General features: G+C 40.6%; 1 protein-coding gene across 13 annotated transcripts in view; it reads left to right on the top strand.

Annotated features, from left to right (window-relative positions):
* nrxn2b (neurexin 2b) overlaps positions 1-21,327 on the top strand; it is a 1,005,166-nt gene that overhangs the window by 902,261 nt on the left and 81,578 nt on the right. For all 13 annotated transcript variants that reach the window (XM_090183934.1, XM_036987703.2, XM_036987702.2 and 10 more), the window contains one exon: positions 5,955-6,033. In XM_090183934.1, the coding sequence (XP_090040060.1) occupies positions 5,955-6,033 (79 nt within the window). The remainder of the gene's footprint in view (positions 1-5,954; positions 6,034-21,327) is intronic.

The following is a 21,327-nucleotide window of genomic DNA, read 5'->3' as shown; positions in this document are numbered from 1 at the left end:
CATGGACATGATTGGTTGACGGTAGGTGAGGGCGTGAGGTCCTGCAGAGACACAAACTCTCTTCCTTGACAGCTTCCTTCACAGCAGCTCTGCTGTGGTCCGCCAAGCGCAAGACGTATGAACGCTCTTTCTGCGGCGGCAGCATCGCAGTAAACACTGTCGGACGTTAGATTGACCACGCGGAGCCTATAAGGTTAGGTGAGGTGAAGCGCAGCTCTAACAAGCTGCGCGGCTGTTTCTGCCATTTCAAAAGACTTGCGTGGTGTTGCGCGGCAAGGACGTTAAACTAAAAGTAACATGAGCATTGGATTTCTCTCAAGCAGCTCTCTCATTATCACCCTCCTGGTCCTCAGAAGCTTACCTGAGATCAATCACACAAACCTCTTGGCCTGACAGCCTACCTTTTGACAACCAATGCCTAAGGACATTGCTCTCATACCAACTACCTAACCCCCCCCCCCCCCGTTCTTTCTCCGATCTCTCTTTCCCTCCATCTTCCTAGCTCACCACACTTGAAAGCGAAGGCCCGTCTCACTCCTCTCTCTCTCTCTCTCTCTCTCTCTCTCTCTTCTCAGCCAATAACAACAGTGCTAATTACTGTGTGGAACTAAAAGCTTCTCGGAGAGAGAAAGCGAGGGAGGGATGGAGAAAGATGGAGAGACAGAGAGCAAGAGGGATGTGAGAGAGAGAGAAAAGAAGAGGCGGAGGGTGCCGGGGGTGTAAGGGTAGACTAGAGAGATGTGGGCGTCATATGCTACTAGCTGCCGCGCTGCAAACACCAATCAAGTCTTATCTAATTGAATGTTCGCGTTTTGGGCAGCCGTTGTTTGTTTACCTTTTGGGACTTCACCCAGCATCATCCTTCCCTCATCGCTCTGCGTAGCCGGAGCCACAGTCCTTTGATTTCAGCCTCGCTAAATTCAATCAATGGGTGGAAAATGAGCTTAATTATCTCTATGCGGCGTCATCAAAGCAGCCAGGGATTGACTGGGTTCTCTCTCCGTCGGTTTCGAGAGGGGGAGTAGAAGAGGAGATCAGACCATGTGGACTGTACAAAGATCAATGCTGCTAGCTACTTCCTCCTTCCAAGGTCCTGTGTGTATAATGCAACGGTAGTGGCGCTAGTGCCATTATCAAAACGGAAAGATTGTCCTTCCAAAGGGAATGCTCTGTAGGATGCTGCAACTGGCTCTACTATTAGGAACGGAGCTTGGGTGACCCCTGTAGAGTTCCATTACGCGTTGTGTGTGCATCCCAAATGGCACCCATTTCCCTATACGGTGCACTACTTTTGACCAGAGCCCTTATCTGCCCTGGTCAAAAGTAGTGCCCTAGATGGGGGATATGGTTCCATTTGGGCCATTGCCAGTGTTATATCTGATGACCTCTTTCCTGGTGGTCTGCGGTTTAGCTACTCTCTGTGCCAAGCTAGTGAACGTAAGATCAGGGTAACCTAAACGGGATATGTACTGTTTTTACGTGCCCGTCTCCGTCTCGGTGTGTGTGTCCACAACGCATGTATGTGTCACTCAATATGTATTCCATATCAAAGTCTCTCCACCTGCCTCTAGGCAGGACTCGACATTCGTGTGTAGAAGTGTGTAATGACAAGGCTCCTTAGCGGGTGTTGTTTTGTGTGCTGTGAAATAGACAGCCATCGTGAGAAATGTCTGCAGGCGCCCTGGTGCCCAGAGGCACGTTCGGCTCGAGCAGATAGCTGGTGTTCCTGTTTGCACGGCGCTCCGCCACGCCGCTGTTTATGATTGACGAGCGTCATGTTTCCTGCTTGACGTGCACCGCACCAGGTCAGAACACAAGTCCTAGTCCTTCCGTGTGTTTTTATAGGCAGTGAACAAGCTCTTCCACATTTCTCAGAGACGTTCAATACAGCTTTGCCATATTTTGCCTGTTGCCCATAATAGGGGCGTACATGATAATCCCGAATAACCTTTTATTACGAAAAGCAAAACCCGGAGAAAGAAGTCATTACGAATGAGTTACTCAACCAAGTACCGTGATGACAAAGTATAGGATCTAAGCCTCCTTAACGCTCCCCAGTCAGCCGATGCTTTGTTGGGCTAACCCAGCTTTCCCCACTCTAACGGATGGCTCTGTCATTGCCCTGCTCTTCCTGGTATGTGTCCCTTTTGCTCCACTAATGGCTGATGTGTCGTTTTCACGGCCCGGCGAGCTCGCCTTGCTCTCTCTCCCTGACGAACACAGGCCCAGATTGGCGGACAAGGAGAGAGTGGAGTCAGGGAGAGGGAAATGGAGGAAGGGGGAGGAGACAGGGAGAGGGAAATGGAGGAAGGGGGAGGAGACAGGGAGAGGGAAATGGAGGAAGGGGGAGGAGACAGGGAGAGGGAAATGGAGGAAGGGGAGGAGAGGTGGAGTGTTGAGAAGCAGACGGAGGCAAACGGAGAGAGAGAGAGGGAGACAGAGGAGACAGAGAAATGGAGGAAGAGAGGACAGGAAGAGACAGAACATGAGTATTGAGTTTTGGGGGTCGAAAGAAAACAATGAGGACAAAGACGAAGGAAAGGCGAACATGTCCCCCCCCCCCCCCCCCCTCCCCTCAAATCCCATATGACACATTACAACCATGGCTGAAACAGCTCCATCCCTTCACAGCTGTAGAAGCCCAGATCACACGGTAACATTCTAAGAGGGCCGCCCATCAGATCCTAGCGATTTTCTCACTTCCATTTCCTGGGCAGCTGATCTGATGGGGCACTCCAATTCCTATGGAAAACTTTGTGGTCGTACGCACATCCTTAAAAAACATAGGTGCTGGGCTAATAAAGAATACTAGTACAGAACAAGAAGGCCCACACTGTCAAAGCTCCCAATTCACTGGTTTATGGACAAGGTTTCGATCGCCTCAACCCTGTCCACATGGCCATTCATTCGTCATGCAGGGTTTACATGGAGCTAGCTAGCTTTGCGTCCCAGCACACATACACACACAGGATACACACTCTGTGTAGTCGTCTGTGTAGTTAATAGGCCATCTTATGGAGTCCGTGGTGGCGTTTTGCGCTAGAGCCAACTCGGTAATTGCACTACAGTATGTGTACTATACAGCCTCAGCCGGGGCCCAAGCTAACATCTCAGCACTGGTTTAACAAGCCAGTAGCCCCTCTGCCACTCAACGGGACAGGGGGACGGGACACAGGCAAGCGAACCCAAATGTACATTTCTCCTGCAAGCCGGAGCAACAAAAAAGCTGTGAGCTACCCGTTGCGAGACACTTTGACCATGACAAGAAATGCTTTGATGGTTTAAAGGAGAACATACTTTTTCACGTGTTCGTTTTTACCCTGATAGAAGACTAGATGCCACAGAATGGGGGAAGTCATCACTTCTCCTGCGTGGACCCCAATTTGGAGGCTGTGGTTTGGGGTGAACTAAGATCCGTAGGAGCCCCTCCTATGCACATGTAATCTCTCAAACCTCACCTCGAGGAGCCCGTTCCGGACAAAGTTTCCCCTTGGGACAGATCTAGGGTCAGCTTCCCCTACTACAATCTTAACCTTACCTGAGGGTCAGCTTCCCCTCCTACAATCTTAACCTTACCTGTTAGTGGTGGAAATGCAAAACTGACCCAAGATCAGTGTCTAGGGTCAACGTCACAATACTCTGTGTACCACCAGCCATTACATTTGGTATATTCAGGTACTGACACACCTGATTCAATTAATCAAGAGCTTGATGATTGGTTGACCCATTGAATGATGCTGGTACTAGAATAGATCAAATGAGTATAACTAGCATCTGGTACTCGAGAGGAGATTCGGGAAACACTGGCCTGCATGAGTGGAAAGTATTGCAGCAAGACGTCAGCAGTGTAGGTTGGGCAGGTTGCGCCGATGAAATAAGTGAATGTCTGCATTCCTAACACCAGGGGGAGTAATTGAGATCATTCCTTGACAATGTACAGCTTCTAATAGCGCGTGTTACTGAGTGGACTGCAATTAGTATATTCTAATAGTACGTGTTACTGAGCGGACTGCAATTAGTATATTCTAATAGCACGTGTTACTGAGTGGACTGCAATTAGTATATTCTAATAGCGCGTGTTACTGAGTGGACTGCAATTAGTATATTCTAATAGTACGTGTTACTGAGTGGACTGCAATTAGTATATTCTAATAGCACGTGTTACTGAGCGGACTGCAATTAGTATATTCTAATAGCACGTGTTACTGAGTGGACTGCAATTAGTATATTCTAATAGCACGTGTTACTGAGTGGACTGCAATTATCAGTTGCCATTGTCAAACATGAGGATATTTTCACTTCAGATATTCCTTGATATCTAGGGGAAGTTTTGAAGCTGTATTCCTAAAATGTAAACGTAAAAATACCAATGCTATTAGGCATGGTCTCCAACCCCACCTTCATATTTGCATTCCTCTACATGTCTCCACACAATGTACAGCTTCTAATAGCGCGTGTTACTGAGTGGACTGCAATTAGTATATTCTAATAGTACGTGTTACTGAGCGGACTGCAATTAGTATATTCTAATAGCACGTGTTACTGAGCGGACTGCAATTAGTATATTCTAATAGCACGTGTTACTGAGTGGACTGCAATTAGTATATTCTAATAGCACGTGTTACTGAGTGGACTGCAATTAGTATATTCTAATAGCACGTGTTACTGAGTGGACTGCAATTAGTATATTCTAATAGCACGTGTTACTGAGTGGACTGCAATTAGTATATTCTAATAGCACGTGTTACTGAGTGGACTGCAATTATCAGTTGCCATTGTCAAACATGAGGATATTTTCACTTCAGATATTCCTTGATATCTAGGGGAAGTTTTGAAGCTGTATTCCTAAAATGTAAACGTAAAAATACCAATGCTATTAGGCATGGTCTCCAACCCCACCTTCATATTTGCATTCCTCTACATGTCTCCACCCTCTTGTAGAAATGCCTTTCTATATCAATAAAGAGAAAATACAAATCAAATATACTGTATATTAGAAGACCACTACTTTGAAATCACAGAATGTTAGAAATTCGTTCTAGGTTACATAATTCGATATTTGTTATCAAAGGGAGCGCTGGTCATTTAGGATGGAAATGAAATGGAAGATGCACATTGTGCCATGTTCTCATTAAGCCCATCTGAGAGGCCCAGATGGACACACACACACACACACACACACTCACTCACTATCTCGCTCTCACACACACGCACACACCCACACACACACCCACACACACATAAGTAAATGCATCCTGTCTGTGGATACATAATGGATTGGAGAGAGGTTAAACTCTGTGTACAGACAGTGAACAGATCACTGTGCTCAAAGGAATTGGGCTGCCCATGTTAAAAGCCCTCATCCCTCCCACCTATATTCCATCAGGCCGAACTCATCGTGAATATTAACTTGAGCCTGGGGGTTGAGGATAATAGACTAGACAAGGTGCTTCCTAGCACCACAAGTGGGTGAGAGGGATAGTACACGAGGAACAGAGTTCTGAATGGGCTTTTTGTATGGAGGTTATTAGCCTAGCTTCCACTAGCTCGTTGTGGCTCTGGGCTTAATGGACTTCAACAATTGGTTTTCACTGGGTTGTATTTTATGTGGGGATCTCAAAACGAAGGGGTGTCAGCTCGGTTGCCATTCTGTTTCTGCGTGACGATGATGAACGACTTGGCTGAAGCAGAAACAGAGTGATAACTAAGTTGAAGTTATGACTTTGCAGTTGGCTTACCTTGTTCTTTCGTGCATGACAGGTTGCATGATGGGTAAGGAACGAGGTTTAGGCTACTTGACCAGGGACCCTAGTTACACTATATCCTACAACCAGGGGCCGAGTTGTTCCTGGACAGGTTCTATGGTCAGGAAAAAACATATCTCTGTCTGGGTAGTAGAACACGCTCTCACACCCTTCTATCTGCCTCTTTCTCCTTCTCCATCTCTGTTCTAGAACACGGATGATCTGTTGGTAGCATCTGCTGAGTGTCCCAGCGATGACGAGGACTTGGAGGAGTGCGAGCCGGGAAATGGTGAGTCCACTCTGGGGGTTCTGTGTCCACTACAGGGGTCCACCAGCCCTACAGAGACCCACAACAGAAACAGCTAGCTCCCCTTACCCACTTTGTTCTACTACTGTGACCTCATGACCTCCCACATGCAGCCCTGATTGGTCAGATGTGTGCCCACCCTGGTTTCTCATTGGTTAAGGTTCAAAGCTGTGAACTGACAGTTCCTAAGTTTCCCGAGCCAGCTGGTGCTAGGCCAGCTGTTGCACCAATCAGCCACTCCGTTCCTAACGATTCCGGACAGGTTCAACATTGAACTCCTCTTGACCGTCTGCCTCACAGCGGGCCCGGAGCTGAGCGACGTCGGAGTGAGCGGAAAGGTCAAAACGAACTTCTGAGAGGGGATGGAGAGGGCCTGTGAAAAGGGCAGGATGTTGACTGTGGTTTCAAGACATAGTGCGCTGGCTGGTTGCCAGGGAACTGCCAAGAACTCTTACATGAATCAGAATGCTAAGACTGCCAAAGCTAATATCTCTACTGGGCGTGTTTCTGTGTTTTCCAGAAGGCTCAAATCAAACGCGTACGCTAAATAACTTTAGCCTAGGAAATAACCTTTATAAAACCATCAGGAACATTTTGTTAACGTTCCGTTTTTTATATATTCATGTTATTATTTGATGTTGAGTACAACTCATCCTGGATTATTATATTACGTTTGGACTATTTTGATTCAGTAATGTCAAGGCGACTTTAAAAATCGAATGAAATGCTTATTACACTTTAAGTGGGTGAAATATTCTACACTCCATCGATGATCTGTGTGGTTTCTCTGTAGGTGGTGGAAGCCGAAATTGTCTTCTTATCAGAAGCAGTTTTTGGTGACTGACTGCTGCCCAAAAGTAATCTCTCTAGAGAGAAGAGCAACACACACACACGCCTCCAGATAGACACTAGTCTGTCTCTGACCATCACCCCCGAGACACCACAACAATCATACAGACAGGACAGGATTATCCCTCCTACCTATAAGACCGTGAAAGACACACACACACACACACACATTGCACACCCACACACAAAATCTCTCTCTCTCTCACTCACTTTCACACACACACACACACACACACACACACACACACACACACACACACACACACACACCCCTCACCCTCCTAGTCTCCATTGTCCCAGTCAGGTTACTTATTGTAAACCAGTGGCAGTCGGTGCCATTTAAGATGAGGGAGGACAATCTTCATTTTTTTATGAGCATGGACTTATTTTTATTACAGCATATTGGATGACTGTCATTCATATTCCATTCATCCAGCTCAATGTAACATCGATAGTTATAGGCTACTACATGATACTTGAATGTTCCCTATACCCATCATGAGGTTGCTACAATCTAGCCTATGAATGAAAGTTTACAAAGTAGGGGCACAGTTCGAGGGATTTTTTTTTGTAATCAGGGTAACAGACTGCCTTGTACTCTCTTGCCTGCATCTAGCAGATCTAGGGTGTAATCTTTAGTCCAACATTTGCAAATGAGAGTTTCTGTTGGCCAAATTCAGATATGTTTATCCCTGTTTAAATCCATTTGCTTCCGTTTAAGAAAAGTTTTTCAACAGAATCGGCTGAATGAATACACCCCTGATCACACACAACCACAGTTCACTTTCATAGCAGCCACATACACACAGCATGATCCCTTTGCTCGTTGTCATTCCTTCTTGCATCTACACTCTCTCCTCCTCTCTCTCCTGGACTTCAGTGAACAACAACAGCGGTCTGTGACCAGGCAAAAAAAACTTTAGAAGTCAAACCTAATAGGTTATAAAAACTAATGCATTAGTAAACCAGCTACAATCATGCAGTACAGTGTACAGTCAGCAAGCAGTTTAGCAGTTACACCGGCTGGCCCCAGTGGAAATAAGTTCATAAAACCAAAAGTTTACCATGACTTGAAGTTCCAGTGTTAGATAGCCATAGCCAGCTAGCTAACATTGCATCCCTCTTGAGCTGGGTGTTTGAGTAGACTAAACTAGCCAGCTGCATTCGCTTTCAACTTGAAAGTGAAGAAAATACGATGAAATGTCTCTCCCTCCCTTTCTCTCGACTCTCCATATTTTATATCTCTTTGAGTCATATACTCACATTTTTATGCACTGCAGTGCTACAGTAGCAAGCTGTAGCTTATGCTTTCAGTACTAGATTCATTTTGTGATCATTTGATTGGGTGGACAAAATGTCAGTTCCTGCTGCTAGAGTTCATGCTGCAACCTTCATTGCAAAACAATGTGTTTTAATCAATTATTTGGTGACGGGAATATATTTAGTCTAGTTTTATTTAAAAAAGTATAACTTTTTAAATTTCTCTATTTTTATTTTTATGAAATTCACTGAGAATGTCCTGCCCTTCCTCCTCTGAGGAGCCTCCACTGCTGTAAATCTTAAGGACTGACTCAGCCACTAGTCATGATCTGATATGAGCCAATGACTGGGGAGATCTACCTCTCATGTCAGCCGACTGTGGAGCCCTGCTCCATCCATTTCTATTGGAGCTGCAGCAGGAGACCTGTACGAGACGGCCTTGATTTGTCTCTGAAATGTGGGATGGAGCACTAATGAGAATTTGATATAGATCAATATGGTTAGCTCCCTACTGTAACAAGCAGCTACTCCGCTCTGGCAAGGTTTGTTCATGTTTTTTTTTTTAAAGGCCTTCTTGGCTCCACGGCTATGTTCAGTAGTAATAGGGATAGTAGAGTTGAAATTGTAAAGGAGTGTTGGTGTTTCTGTTGATTCACTACAGTCGAGAGCATTTTGTTCTGCCGGTTTTGTTTTATTCCTCCCTTTAAAAGGTGTTTGTGTTTCCTTAGAGAAAAGTGCGGGAAGCTCAAACCATTGTTTTGTTGTCGTTGTTTTTGTTGTAACTCTCTGATGACTTTTCTAAAGGGAGACAAGTCCAAAGAGAGATACAGGCACACACACACACACACACACTAAAACACACAGACAAAGATAAAGAAGAAGAGACAGAACTAGGATGGCGACATAGAGGGAGAGGAGTGAGTCGGATCATAGAAGAAAGAAGGGGCCGCAGCCGAGGGGGGAGGGAGAGAGAGAGAGAGGGAGCCAGATTCCACATCTTGGAGGAGTGACTGGCATTGAGATGTGCGTCACGTCCCCTTACTCTCCAAAGAGAGAAGGAGCGGAGGAGAGAGAGGGGAAAAAAGATAGAGAGAGAGAGAAATGTGGGGATCCCTCCGATTAGTTTTCTATCTGCCCTGCCTGCCTCTCCCACCGGGCTAATTAATCTTTGGCCTCGTTAGGCTTGCTGTAATTACATCATCCAACAAGCCTGGATTTGGTTTCGCTCACTTTTAATGAGCCCCAGCCAGAATAGGGAGAATACATATCAGGGATCCCTTTAACAAAACCCTGCTATCTACACTGCAGCATCAGCTTTGGAGGAGTCACACACACACAGACACACAGACACACACACACACACACACACACACACACACACACACACACACACACACACAGACACAGACAGACAGACAGACAGACAGACAGACAGACAGACAGACAGACAGACAGACAGACAGACAGCTAGCTCCAGTCTACTCTCTCTAACCTGCTAACAATCTGCCTCTTGCTGTTTGAGTTTTTATTGTCTTTGATGTCTTTTGTTTTTACATTGTTGTTGTTTTCCTTTGTTCTTGTCTTTTTATCTTTTATAATTTTTATTGGTTGTTGGCACAACGGGTGGGTAGTTGTTTTGGTTGGGTTGGAAAGGGATGGTGGCTTGGAAGGGGTGGAGATAGGGGGATGGGGCTGTGGGAGCGTCTTGGATGGTTGAGGGGTAGCTCTCGGGGGGAACTCTGGTTGGGGACTGCGGGTGGCCTGGCAGTCGGGAGCGTTTGGGTCGGTGGGTGAGAGGTCGCTGGTTTGCGTCCCCGAGTCGAATGGGTGGGGGGATCTGACGATTTGCCCTTGGGCGGGGCGCTTGATTCTGGTTTCTCCTGTGGGTCGCTCTGGATGGGAGCACCAGTTAGATGACTGGAATGTAATGTAAATATTGAACAGCATCACTGCAGGTAGAGTGCATGTTTTAATATATATATTTTTTTAAACGACAACAAAAATCGATCCGTTTCTCTCGCTCAAACTTCTTTTTCCCTCCCTGTCACTCCCAATTTCTTTCCCTCTCACTTTTTCATCATCTCTCCCTTTCTTGCCTTGTTCCTTTTCTTCTTCCTTTCTCTCCCCCTCTCTCTCTCTGCCCTCCCCCTTTCTTTCTCTCTCTCTCCCCCTCTTTTATCCATTTACCCTTACAGTAACTTCTCTTGAGAGGGACAGGTGACAGGGTTATCACAGAGCACCATGTCAGTGAGATCGAAAGTTCAGTTCCCCGACCAGACCTGCTCTGAGACAGCAATAAATAATTCATCATGAAACTTCCCCCTTTAAAGAACAAACGGTGAGACCGAAGTAATGGGATTGAAAATCCAAACCCAGCCCCTTTAACTTCTCATAGACAGCACTGCAGCCCCCCCTGTGGACAAACGGATCCATTGAGCTCAATGTCTGGGTGATGTTGATATATTTCATATCACCTTAGCTAGATTATATACCCTCTAGACTCTATAGCTATAGCCATTTTGGGTCATACAGGGCAATTAAAAATGATCACATTGCCTGTAGCAATATCTTCCTTTTCCTTTTTGCGTATATATTATACAGTGTCTAAATAAAGATTTTCCTCGGAAGCCAATCTGTGCAGGTTTATACGTTGCGTATATTTCCATAAGTCAACAGAGACTAGAGTTGAGGCATTTTCTTGATATCAATATATGATATTGGGTGTCTTATGAGGTACTTAAAATCCAATATGTTCACTGAGACAGAATATCAAGCAGCTTCAGCTCTTCAATCTCCTCATGTGGACAAAAACACTGTAGCAATATCCTATTAAAAATAAATTAATGTTCAAGAAATCACATTAAAAATGTAATTACAAAATAATAATATTACTGAACAAAAGATAACAGGGGTCCAAATGTGTCTCCAGCCAGCACACGATGTTAGCACAGTTTGGATAACCGGAATCGCCATGGGATGTCTACCCACAACTACCCACAACTTTTTTAACAAATTTCGCTTGCCAGATTTGTTTTTCCTCTTTGTTCAATAATTAGACTGTGGATTTTAGTATGCCCTGCTAATACTTCATTTGGATGAAACATACGTCCCTTGTTTTTTAAGTACCATTGTAGATTAAGAAAAGTAATCATAACAAACAAAAAACATCGTAGTAAATATGTTAGAGAGAGATGAGAAAACACTGACAGTAAATATGTTAGAGAGAGATGAGAAAACACTGACAGTAAATATGGTAGAGAGAGATGAGAAAACACTGACAGTAAATATGTTAGAGAGAGATGAGAAAACACTGACAGTAAATATGTTAGAGAGAGATGATAAAACACTGACAGTAAATATGTTAGAGAGAGATGAGAAAACACTGACAGTAAATATGGTAGAGAGAGATGAGAAAACACTGACAGTAAATATGGTAGAGAGAGATGAGAAAACACTGACAGTAAATATGGTAGAGAGAGATGAGAAAACACTGACAGTAAATATGTTAGAGAGATATGAGAAAACACTGACTGTAAATATGTTAGAGAGAGATGAGAAAACACTGACAGCAAATATGGTAGAGAGATGAGAAAACACTGACTGTAAATATGTTAGAGAGAGATGAGAAAACACTGACAGTAAATATGGTAGAGAGAGATGAGAAAACACTGACAGTAAATATGGTAGAGAGAGATGAGAAAACACTGACAGTAAATATGTTAGAGAGATATGAGAAAACACTGACTGTAAATATGTTAGAGAGAGATGAGAAAACACTGACAGTAAATATGTTAGAGAGAGATGAGAAAACGCTGACAGTAAATATGTTAGAGAGAGATGAGAAAACACTGACAGCATATTGTAGGGAGAGATGAGAAAACACTGACAGTAAATATGTTAGAGAGAGATGAGAAAACACTGACAGTAAATATGTTAGAGAGAGATGAGAAAACACTGAGCGTACTATGGTGTTGAACGCTGAGCTGTGGTCAATGAACAGCATTCTCACATAGGTGTTCCTTTTGTCCAGGTGGGAAAGGGCAGTGTGGAGTGCGATAGAGATTGCATCATCTGTGGATCTGTTTGGGCGGTATGCAAATTGGAGTGGGTCCAGGGTTTCTGGGATAATGGTGTTGATGTGAGCCATTACCAGCCTTTCAAAGCACTACGGACGTGAGTGCTACAGGTCTGTAGTCATTTAGGCAGGTTGCCTTTGTGTTCTTGGAAACAGGGACAATGGTGGTCTGCTTGAAGCATGTTGGTATTACAGACTCAATCTGTACATGGGACATGTTGAAAATGTCGGTGAAGACACCTGCCAGTTGGTCAGCACATGCCCGGAGCACACGTCCTGGTAATCCGTCTGGCCCCGCAGCCTTGTGTATGTTGACCTGTTTAAAGGTCTTACTCACGTCGGCTACGGAGAGCGTGATCACACAGTCGTCTGGAACAGCTGATGCTCTCATGCATGCCTCAGTGTTGCTTGCCTCGAAGCGAGCATAGAAGTGATTTAACTCGTCTGGTAGGCTCGTGTCACTGGGCAGCTTGCGGCTGTGCCTCCCTTTGTAGTCTGTAAAAGTTTGCCATCCCTGCCACATCCGACGAGCATCGGAGCCGGTGTATTAGGATTCAATATTAGCCCTGTATTGACACTTTGCCTGTTTGATGGTTCGTCGCAGGGCATAGCGGGATTTCTTGTAAACTTCCTGGTTAGAGTCCCGCACCTTGAAAGCGGCAGCTCTACCCTTTAGCTCAGTGGGAATGTTGCCTGTAATCAATGGCTTCTGGTTGGGGTATGTATGTACAGTCTCTGTGGGGACGACGTCCTCAATGCACTTATTGATAAAGCCAGTGACTGATGTGGTGTGCTCCTCAATGTCATCGGAAGAATCCCGGAACATGTTCCAGTCTGTGATAGCAAAGCAGTCCTGTAGTTTAGCTTCTGCTTCCTCTCACCATTTTTTTATAGACCGAGTCACTGGTGCTTCCTGCTTTAATTTTTGCTTGTAAGCAGGAATCAGGAGGATAGAATAGTGGTCGGATTTACCAAATGGAGGGTGAGGGAGAGCTTTGTATGAGTCTCTCTGTGTGGAGTACTGGTGATCTAGAATTGTTTTCCCTCTGGTTGCACATTTAACATGTTGATAGGGATTTGGTAGAACTTATTTAAGTTTCCCTGCATTAAAGTCTCCGGCCACTAGGAGCGCCGCCTCTGGGTGAGTGGTTTCCTGTTTGCTTATTTCCTTATACAGCTGACTGAGTGCGGTCTTAGTGCCAGGATCTGTCTGCGGTGTTAAATAAACAGCCACGATAAGTATAGCTGAGAACTCTCTAGGCAAGTAGTGTAGCCTGCAGTTTCTCATAATATACTCTACTTCAGGCGAGCAAAATCTAGAGACTTCCTTAGATTTCGTGCACCAGCTTTTGTTTACAAATATGCACAGACCGCCTCCCCTCGTTTTACCGGAGTGTGCTGTTCTATCCTGCAGGTGCATCGTGCATCCCGCTAGCTGAATATCCATGTCGTCATTCAGCCACGATTCTGTGAAGCATAGGATATTACAGTTTTTGATGTCCCGTTGGTAGGATATTCGTGATCGTACCTCGTCTCATTTATTGTCCAATGATTGCACGTTGGCGAGTAATATTGACGGTAACTGCAGCTTTCCTGGTTGCCTTATGCGGGTCCAGACGAGGCATCCAACTCTTCGTCCTCTGTGTCGCTTCCTTTTGCGAATAATTGGGATGACTGCCCTGTGGGGTGTTTGGAGAATATCGTGTGTCCTGCTTTTTGGTGGTGTTGTTGTTGTTGAAGAAGTCTTCGTCTAATCCGAGGTGAGTGATCGCTGAGATGAGAAAAAACGGACAGTAAATATGTTAGAGAGAGATGAGAACACTGACAGTAAATCTGTTAGAGAGAGATGAGAAAACACTGACAGTATATTGTAGGGAGATAATAATTTTTTAAAATTAAATATGTTAGAGACATATGAGAGAACACTGACTGTAAAAATGTTAGAGATGAGAACACTGACAGTAAATATGTTAGAAAGAGATGACTAAACACTGACAGTATATATGGTAGAGAGAGATGAAAAAACACTGACAGTAATTATGTTAGAGAGAAATGAGAAAACACTGACAGTAAATATGTTAGAGAGAGATGATAAAACACTGACAGTAAATATGTTAGAGAGAGATGAGATAACACTGACAGTAAATATGTTAGAGAGAGATGATAAAACACTGACAGTAAATATGTTAGAGAGAGTTGAGATAACACTGACAGTAAATATGTTAGAGAGAGATGATAAAACACTGACAGTAAATATGTTAGAGAGAGATGATAAAACACTGACAGTATATATGTTAGAGAGAGATGAGAAAACACTGACAGTAAATATGTTAGAGAGGGATGATAAAACACTGACAGTGAGTACGTTAGAGAGAGATGAGAACACACTGACAGTAAATATGTTAGAGAGAGATGAGAAAACACTGACAGTAAATATGTTAGAGAGAGATGAGAAAACACTGACAGTAAATATGCTAGAGAGAGATGAGAAAACAATGACAGTATATTGTAGGCAGAGATGAGAATTGTTATAAATTAAATATGTTAGAGAGAGATGAGATAACACTGACAGTATATTGTAGGCAGGGATGAGAAAAAACTGAAATTAAATAAGTTAGAGAGAAATGAGAAAACCCTGACAGTAAATAAGGTAGAGAGAGATGATAAAACACTGACAGTAAATATGTTAGAGAGAAATGAGAAAACACTGACAGTAAAATTGTCAGAGAGAGATGAGAAAACACTGACTGTAAATATGTTAGAGAGAGAGATGATAAAACACTGACAGTAAATATGTTAGAGAGAGAGATGATAAAACACTGACTGTAAATATGTTAGAGAGAGAGATGATAAAACACTGACAGTAAATATGTTAGAGAGAGAGATGATAAAACACTGACTGTAAATATGTTAGAGAGAGAGATGAGAAAAAACGGACAGTAAATATGTTAGAGAGAGATGAGAAAACACTGACAGTATATTGTAGGGAGAGATGAGAATTTTTTAAAATTAAATATGTGAGAGAGAGATGATAAAACACTGACAGTAAATATGTAAGAGAGAGATGAGATAACACTGACAGTATATTGTAGGGAGAGATGAGAATTTTTTAAAATTAAATATGTTAGAGAGAGATGATAAAACACTGACTGTAAATATGTTAGAGAGAGATGATAAAACACTGACAGTAAATAAGTTAGAGAGAGATGTGAAAACACTGACTGTAAATATGTTAGAGAGAGATGATAAAACACTGACAGTAAATATGTTAGAGAGAGATGAGAAAACACTGACAGTATATTGTAGGGAGAGATGAGATTTAAAATTAAATATGTTAGAGAGAGATGATAAAACACTGACTGTAAATATGTTAGAGAGAGATGAGAAAACACTGACAGTAAATATGTTAGAGAGAGATGAGAAAACACTGACAGTATATTGTAGGGAGAGATGAGATTTAAAATTAAATATGTTAGAGAGAGATGATAAAACACTGACTGTAAATATGTTAGAGAGATGAGAAAACACTGACAGTAAAAATGTTAGAGAGAAATGAGAAAACACTGACAGTAAAAATGTCAGAGAGAGATGAGAAAACACTGACTGTAAATATGTTAGAGAGAAATGGGAAAACACTGACAGTAAATATGTTAGAGAGAGATGAGAAAACACTGACAGTAAATTTGTTAGAGAGAGATGAGAAAATGCTGACAGTGTATATGTTAGAGAGAGATAAGAACACTGACTGTAAATATGTTAGAGAGAAATGATAAATTACCGACAGTAAATATGTTAGAGAGAAATTAGAAAACACTGACAGTAAATATTTTAGAGAGAGATGAGAAAACACTGACAGTAAATATGTTAGAGAGAGATGAGAAAACACTGACAGTAAATATGTTAGAGAGAGATGAGAAAACACTGACAGTAAATATGTTAGAGAGAGATGATAAAACACTGACAGTAAATATGTTAAAGAGAGATGAGAAAACACTGACAGTAAATATGTTAGAGAGAGATGAGAAAACACTGACAGTATATATGGTAGAGAGAGATGAGAAAACACTGACAGTATATATGGTAGAGAGAGATGATAAAACACTGACAGTAAATATGTTAGAGAGAGGAGAAAACACTGACAGTAAATATGTTAAAGAGAGATGAGAAAACACTGACAGTAAATATGTTAGAGAGAGATGAGAAAACAATGACAGTAAATATGTTAGAGAGAGGAGAAAACACTGACAGTATATATGGTAGAGAGAGATGAGAAAACACTGACAGTATATATGGTAGAGAGAGATGAGAAAACAATGACAGTAAATATGTTAGAGAGAGATGAGAAAACACTGACAGTAAATATGTTAGAGAGAGATGAGAAAACACTGAGAGTAAATATGTTAGAGAGAGATGAGAAAACACTGACAGTTAATATGTTAGAGAGAGATGAGAAAACACTGACAGTATATATGTTAGAGAGAGAGGAGAAAACACTGACAGTTAATATGTTAGAGAGAGATGAGAAAACACTGACAGTAAATATGTTAGAGAGAGATGAGAAAACACTGACAGTAAATATGTTAGAGAGAGATGAGAAAACACTGACTGTAAATATGTTAGAGAGAGATGAGAAAACACTGAGAGTAAATATGTTAGAGAGAGATGAGAAAACACTGACAGTAAATATGTTAGAGAGAGATGAGAAAACGCTGACAGTAAATATGTTAGAGAGAGGTGAGAAAACACTGACAGTATATTGTAGGCAGAGATGAGAAAAAACTGAAATTAAATAAGTTAGAGAGAAATGAGAAACACTGACAGTAAATATGTTAGAGAGAGATGAGAAAACACTGACAGTTAATATGTTAGAGAGAGATGAGAAAACACTGACAGTAAATATGTTAGAGAGAGATGAGAAAACACTGACAGTAAATATGTTAGAGAGGGATGAGAAAACACTGACAGTTAATATGTTAGAGAGAGATGAGAAAACACTGACAGTAAATATGTTAGAGAGAGATGAGAAAACACTGACAGTAAATATGTTAGAGACAGATGAGAAAACACTGAGAGTTAATATGTTAGAGAGAGATGAGAAAACACTGACAGTATATTGTAGGCAGAGATGAGAAAAAACTGAAATTAAATAAGTTAGAGAGAAATGAGAAACACTGACAGTAAATATGTTAGAGAGAGATGAGAAAACACTGACTGTAAATATGTTAGAGAGAGATGAGAAAACAATGACAGTATATATGTTAGAGAGAGATGAGAAAACACTGACAGTAAATATTTAAGAGAGAGATGAGAAAACACTGACAGTATATTGTAGGCAGAGATGAGAAAAAACTGAAATTAAATAAGTTAGAGAGAAATGAGAAACACTGACAGTAAATATGTTAGAGAGAGATGAGAAAACACTGACTGTAAATATGTTAGAGAGAGATGAGAAAACAATGACAGTATATATGTTAGAGAGAGACGAGAAAACACTGACAGTAAATATGTTAGAGAGAGATGAGAAAACACTGACAGTATATATGGTAGAGAGAGATGAGAAAACGCTGACAGTGTATATGTTAGAGAGAGATGAGAAAACACTGACAGTAACTATGTTAGAGAGAAATGATAAATTACCGACAGTAAATATGTTAGAGAGAGAGAGAAAATAAAACACTGACAGTAAATATGTTAGAGAGAGATGAGAAAACACTGACAGTAAATAATTTAGAGAGAGATGAGAAAACACTGACAGTAAACATGTTAGAGACAAATTAGAAAACACTGACAGTATATATGTTAGAAAGAGATGACTAAACACTAACAGTAAATATGTTAGAAAGAGATGACTAAACACTGACAGTAAATATGTTAGAGAGAGATGAGAAAACACTGACAGTAAATATTTTAGAGAGAGATGAGAAAACACTGACAGTAAATATTTTAGAGAGAGATGAGAAAACACTGACAGTAAATATGTTAGAGAGAGATGAGAAAACACTGACAGTAAATATGTTAGAGAGAGATGATAAAACACTGACAGTAAATATGTTAGAAAGAGATGACTAAACACTGACAGTAAATATTTTAGAGAGAGATGAGAAAACATTGACAGTAAATATGTTAGAGAGATGAGAAAACACTGACAGTATATTGTAGGCAGAGATGAGAAAAAAATGAAATTAAATAAGTTAGAGAGAGATGATAAAACACTGACAGTAAATATGTTAGAGAGAGATGAGAAAACAATGACAGTAAATATGTTAGAGAGAGGAGAAAACACTGACAGTATATATGGTAGAGAGAGATGAGAAAATACTGACAGTATATATGGTAGAGAGAGATGATAAAACACTGACAGTAAATATGTTAGAGATGAGAAAACACTGACAGTAAATATGTTGAAGAGAGATGAGAAAACACTGACAGTTAATATGTTAGAGAGAGATGAGAAAACACTGACAGTAAATATGTTAGAGAGAGATGGGAAAACACTGACAGTATATATGGTAGAGAGAGATGAGAAAACACTGACAGTAAACATGTTAGAGACAAATTAGAAAACACTGACAGTAAATATGTTAGAGAGAGATGAGAAAAAACTGAAAATAAATAAGTTAGAGAGAAATGAGAAAACACTGACAGTATATATGTTAGAGAGAGATGAGAAAACACTGACAGTAAACATGTTAGAGACAAATTAGAAAACACTGACAGTATATATGTTAGAAAGAGATGACTAAACACTAACAGTAAATATGTTAGAAAGAGATGACTAAACACTGACAGTAAATATGTTAGAGAGAGATGAGAAAACACTGACAGTAAATATTTTAGAGAGAGATGAGAAAACACTGACAGTAAATATTTTAGAGAGAGATGAGAAAACACTGACAGTAAATATGTTAGAGAGAGATGAGAAAACACTGACAGTAAATATGTTAGAGAGAGGTGATAAAACACTGACAGTAAATATGTTAGAAAGAGATGACTAAACACTGACAGTAAATATTTTAGAGAGAGATGAGAAAACATTGACAGTAAATATGTTAGAGAGAGATGAGAAAACACTGACAGTAAATATGTTAGAGAGAGATGAGATAACACTGACAGTATATTGTAGGGAGAGATGAGAATTTTTTAAAATTAAATATGTTAGAGAGAGATGATAAAACACTGACTGTAAATATGTTAGAGAGAGATGATAAAACACTGACAGTAAATAAGTTAGAGAGAGATGTGAAAACACTGACTGTAAATATGTTAGAGAGAGATGATAAAACACTGACAGTAAATATGTTAGAGAGAGATGAGAAAACACTGACAGTATATTGTAGGGAGAGATGAGATTTAAAATTAAATATGTTAGAGAGAGATGATAAAACACTGACTGTAAATATGTTAGAGAGAGATGAGAAAACACTGACAGTAAATATGTTAGAGAGAGATGAGAAAACACTGACAGTATATTGTAGGGAGAGATGAGATTTAAAATTAAATATGTTAGAGAGAGATGATAAAACACTGACTGTAAATATGTTAGAGAGATGAGAAAACACTGACAGTATATATGTTAGAGAGAGATGAGAAAACACTGACAGTAAAAATGTTAGAGAGAAATGAGAAAACACTGACAGTAAAAATGTCAGAGAGAGATGAGAAAACACTGACTGTAAATATGTTAGAGAGAAATGGGAAAACACTGACAGTAAATATGTTAGAGAGAGATGAGAAAACACTGACAGTAAATTTGTTAGAGAGAGATGAGAAAATGCTGACAGTGTATATGTTAGAGAGAGATAAGAACACTGACTGTAAATATGTTAGAGAGAAATGATAAATTACCGACAGTAAATATGTTAGAGAGAAATTAGAAAACACTGACAGTAAATATTTTAGAGAGAGATGAGAAAACACTGACAGTAAATATGTTAGAGAGAGATGAGAAAACACTGACAGTAAATATGTTAGAGAGAGATGATAAAACACTGACAGTAAATATGTTAAAGAGAGATGAGAAAACACTGACAGTAAATATGTTAGAGAGAGATGAGAAAACACTGACAGTATATATGGTAGAGAGAGATGAGAAAACACTGACAGTATATATGGTAGAGAGAGATGATAAAACACTGACAGTAAATATGTTAGAGAGAGGAGAAAACACTGACAGTAAATATGTTAAAGAGAGATGAGAAAACACTGACAGTAAATATGTTAGAGAGAGATGAGAAAACAATGACAGTAAATATGTTAGAGAGAGGAGAAAACACTGACAGTATATATGGTAGAGAGAGATGAGAAAACACTGACAGTATATATGGTAGAGAGAGATGAGAAAACAATGACAGTAAATATGTTAGAGAGAGGAGAAAACACTGACAGTTAATATGTTAGAGAGAGATGAGAAAACACTGACAGTAAATATGTTAGAGAGAGATGAGAAAACACTGACAGTAAATATGTTAGAGAGAGATGAGAAAACACTGACTGTAAATATGTTAGAGAGAGATGAGAAAACACTGAGAGTAAATATGTTAGAGAGAGATGAGAAAACACTGACAGTAAATATGTTAGAGAGAGATGAGAAAACACTGACAGTATATTGTAGGCAGAGATGAGAAAAAACTGAAATTAAATAAGTTAGAGAGAAATGAGAAACACTGACAGTAAATATGTTAGAGAGAGATGAGAAAACACTGACAGTTAATATGTTAGAGAGAGATGAGAAAACACTGACAGTAAATATGTTAGAGAGAGATGAGAAAACACTGACAGTAAATATGTTAGAGAGGGATGAGAAAACACTGACAGTTAATATGTTAGAGAGAGATGAGAAAACACTGACAGTAAATATGTTAGAGAGAGATGAGAAAACACTGACAGTAAATATGTAAGAGACAGATGAGAAAACACTGAGAGTTAATATGTTAGAGAGAGATGAGAAAACACTGACAGTATATTGTAGGCAGAGATGAGAAAAAACTGAAATTAAATAAGTTAGAGAGAAATGAGAAACACTGACAGTAAATATGTTAGAGAGAGATGAGAAAACACTGACTGTAAATATGTTAGAGAGAGATGAGAAAACA

Source organism: Oncorhynchus mykiss, chromosome 9 (assembly GCF_057628025.1).
Source record: "Oncorhynchus mykiss isolate SJ-2025 chromosome 9, ASM5762802v1, whole genome shotgun sequence".
NCBI lineage: Eukaryota > Metazoa > Chordata > Actinopteri > Salmoniformes > Salmonidae > Oncorhynchus > Oncorhynchus mykiss.
The sequence above is the reverse complement of the archived record's forward strand: the minus strand, read 5'-3'. Positions and strand labels throughout refer to the sequence as shown.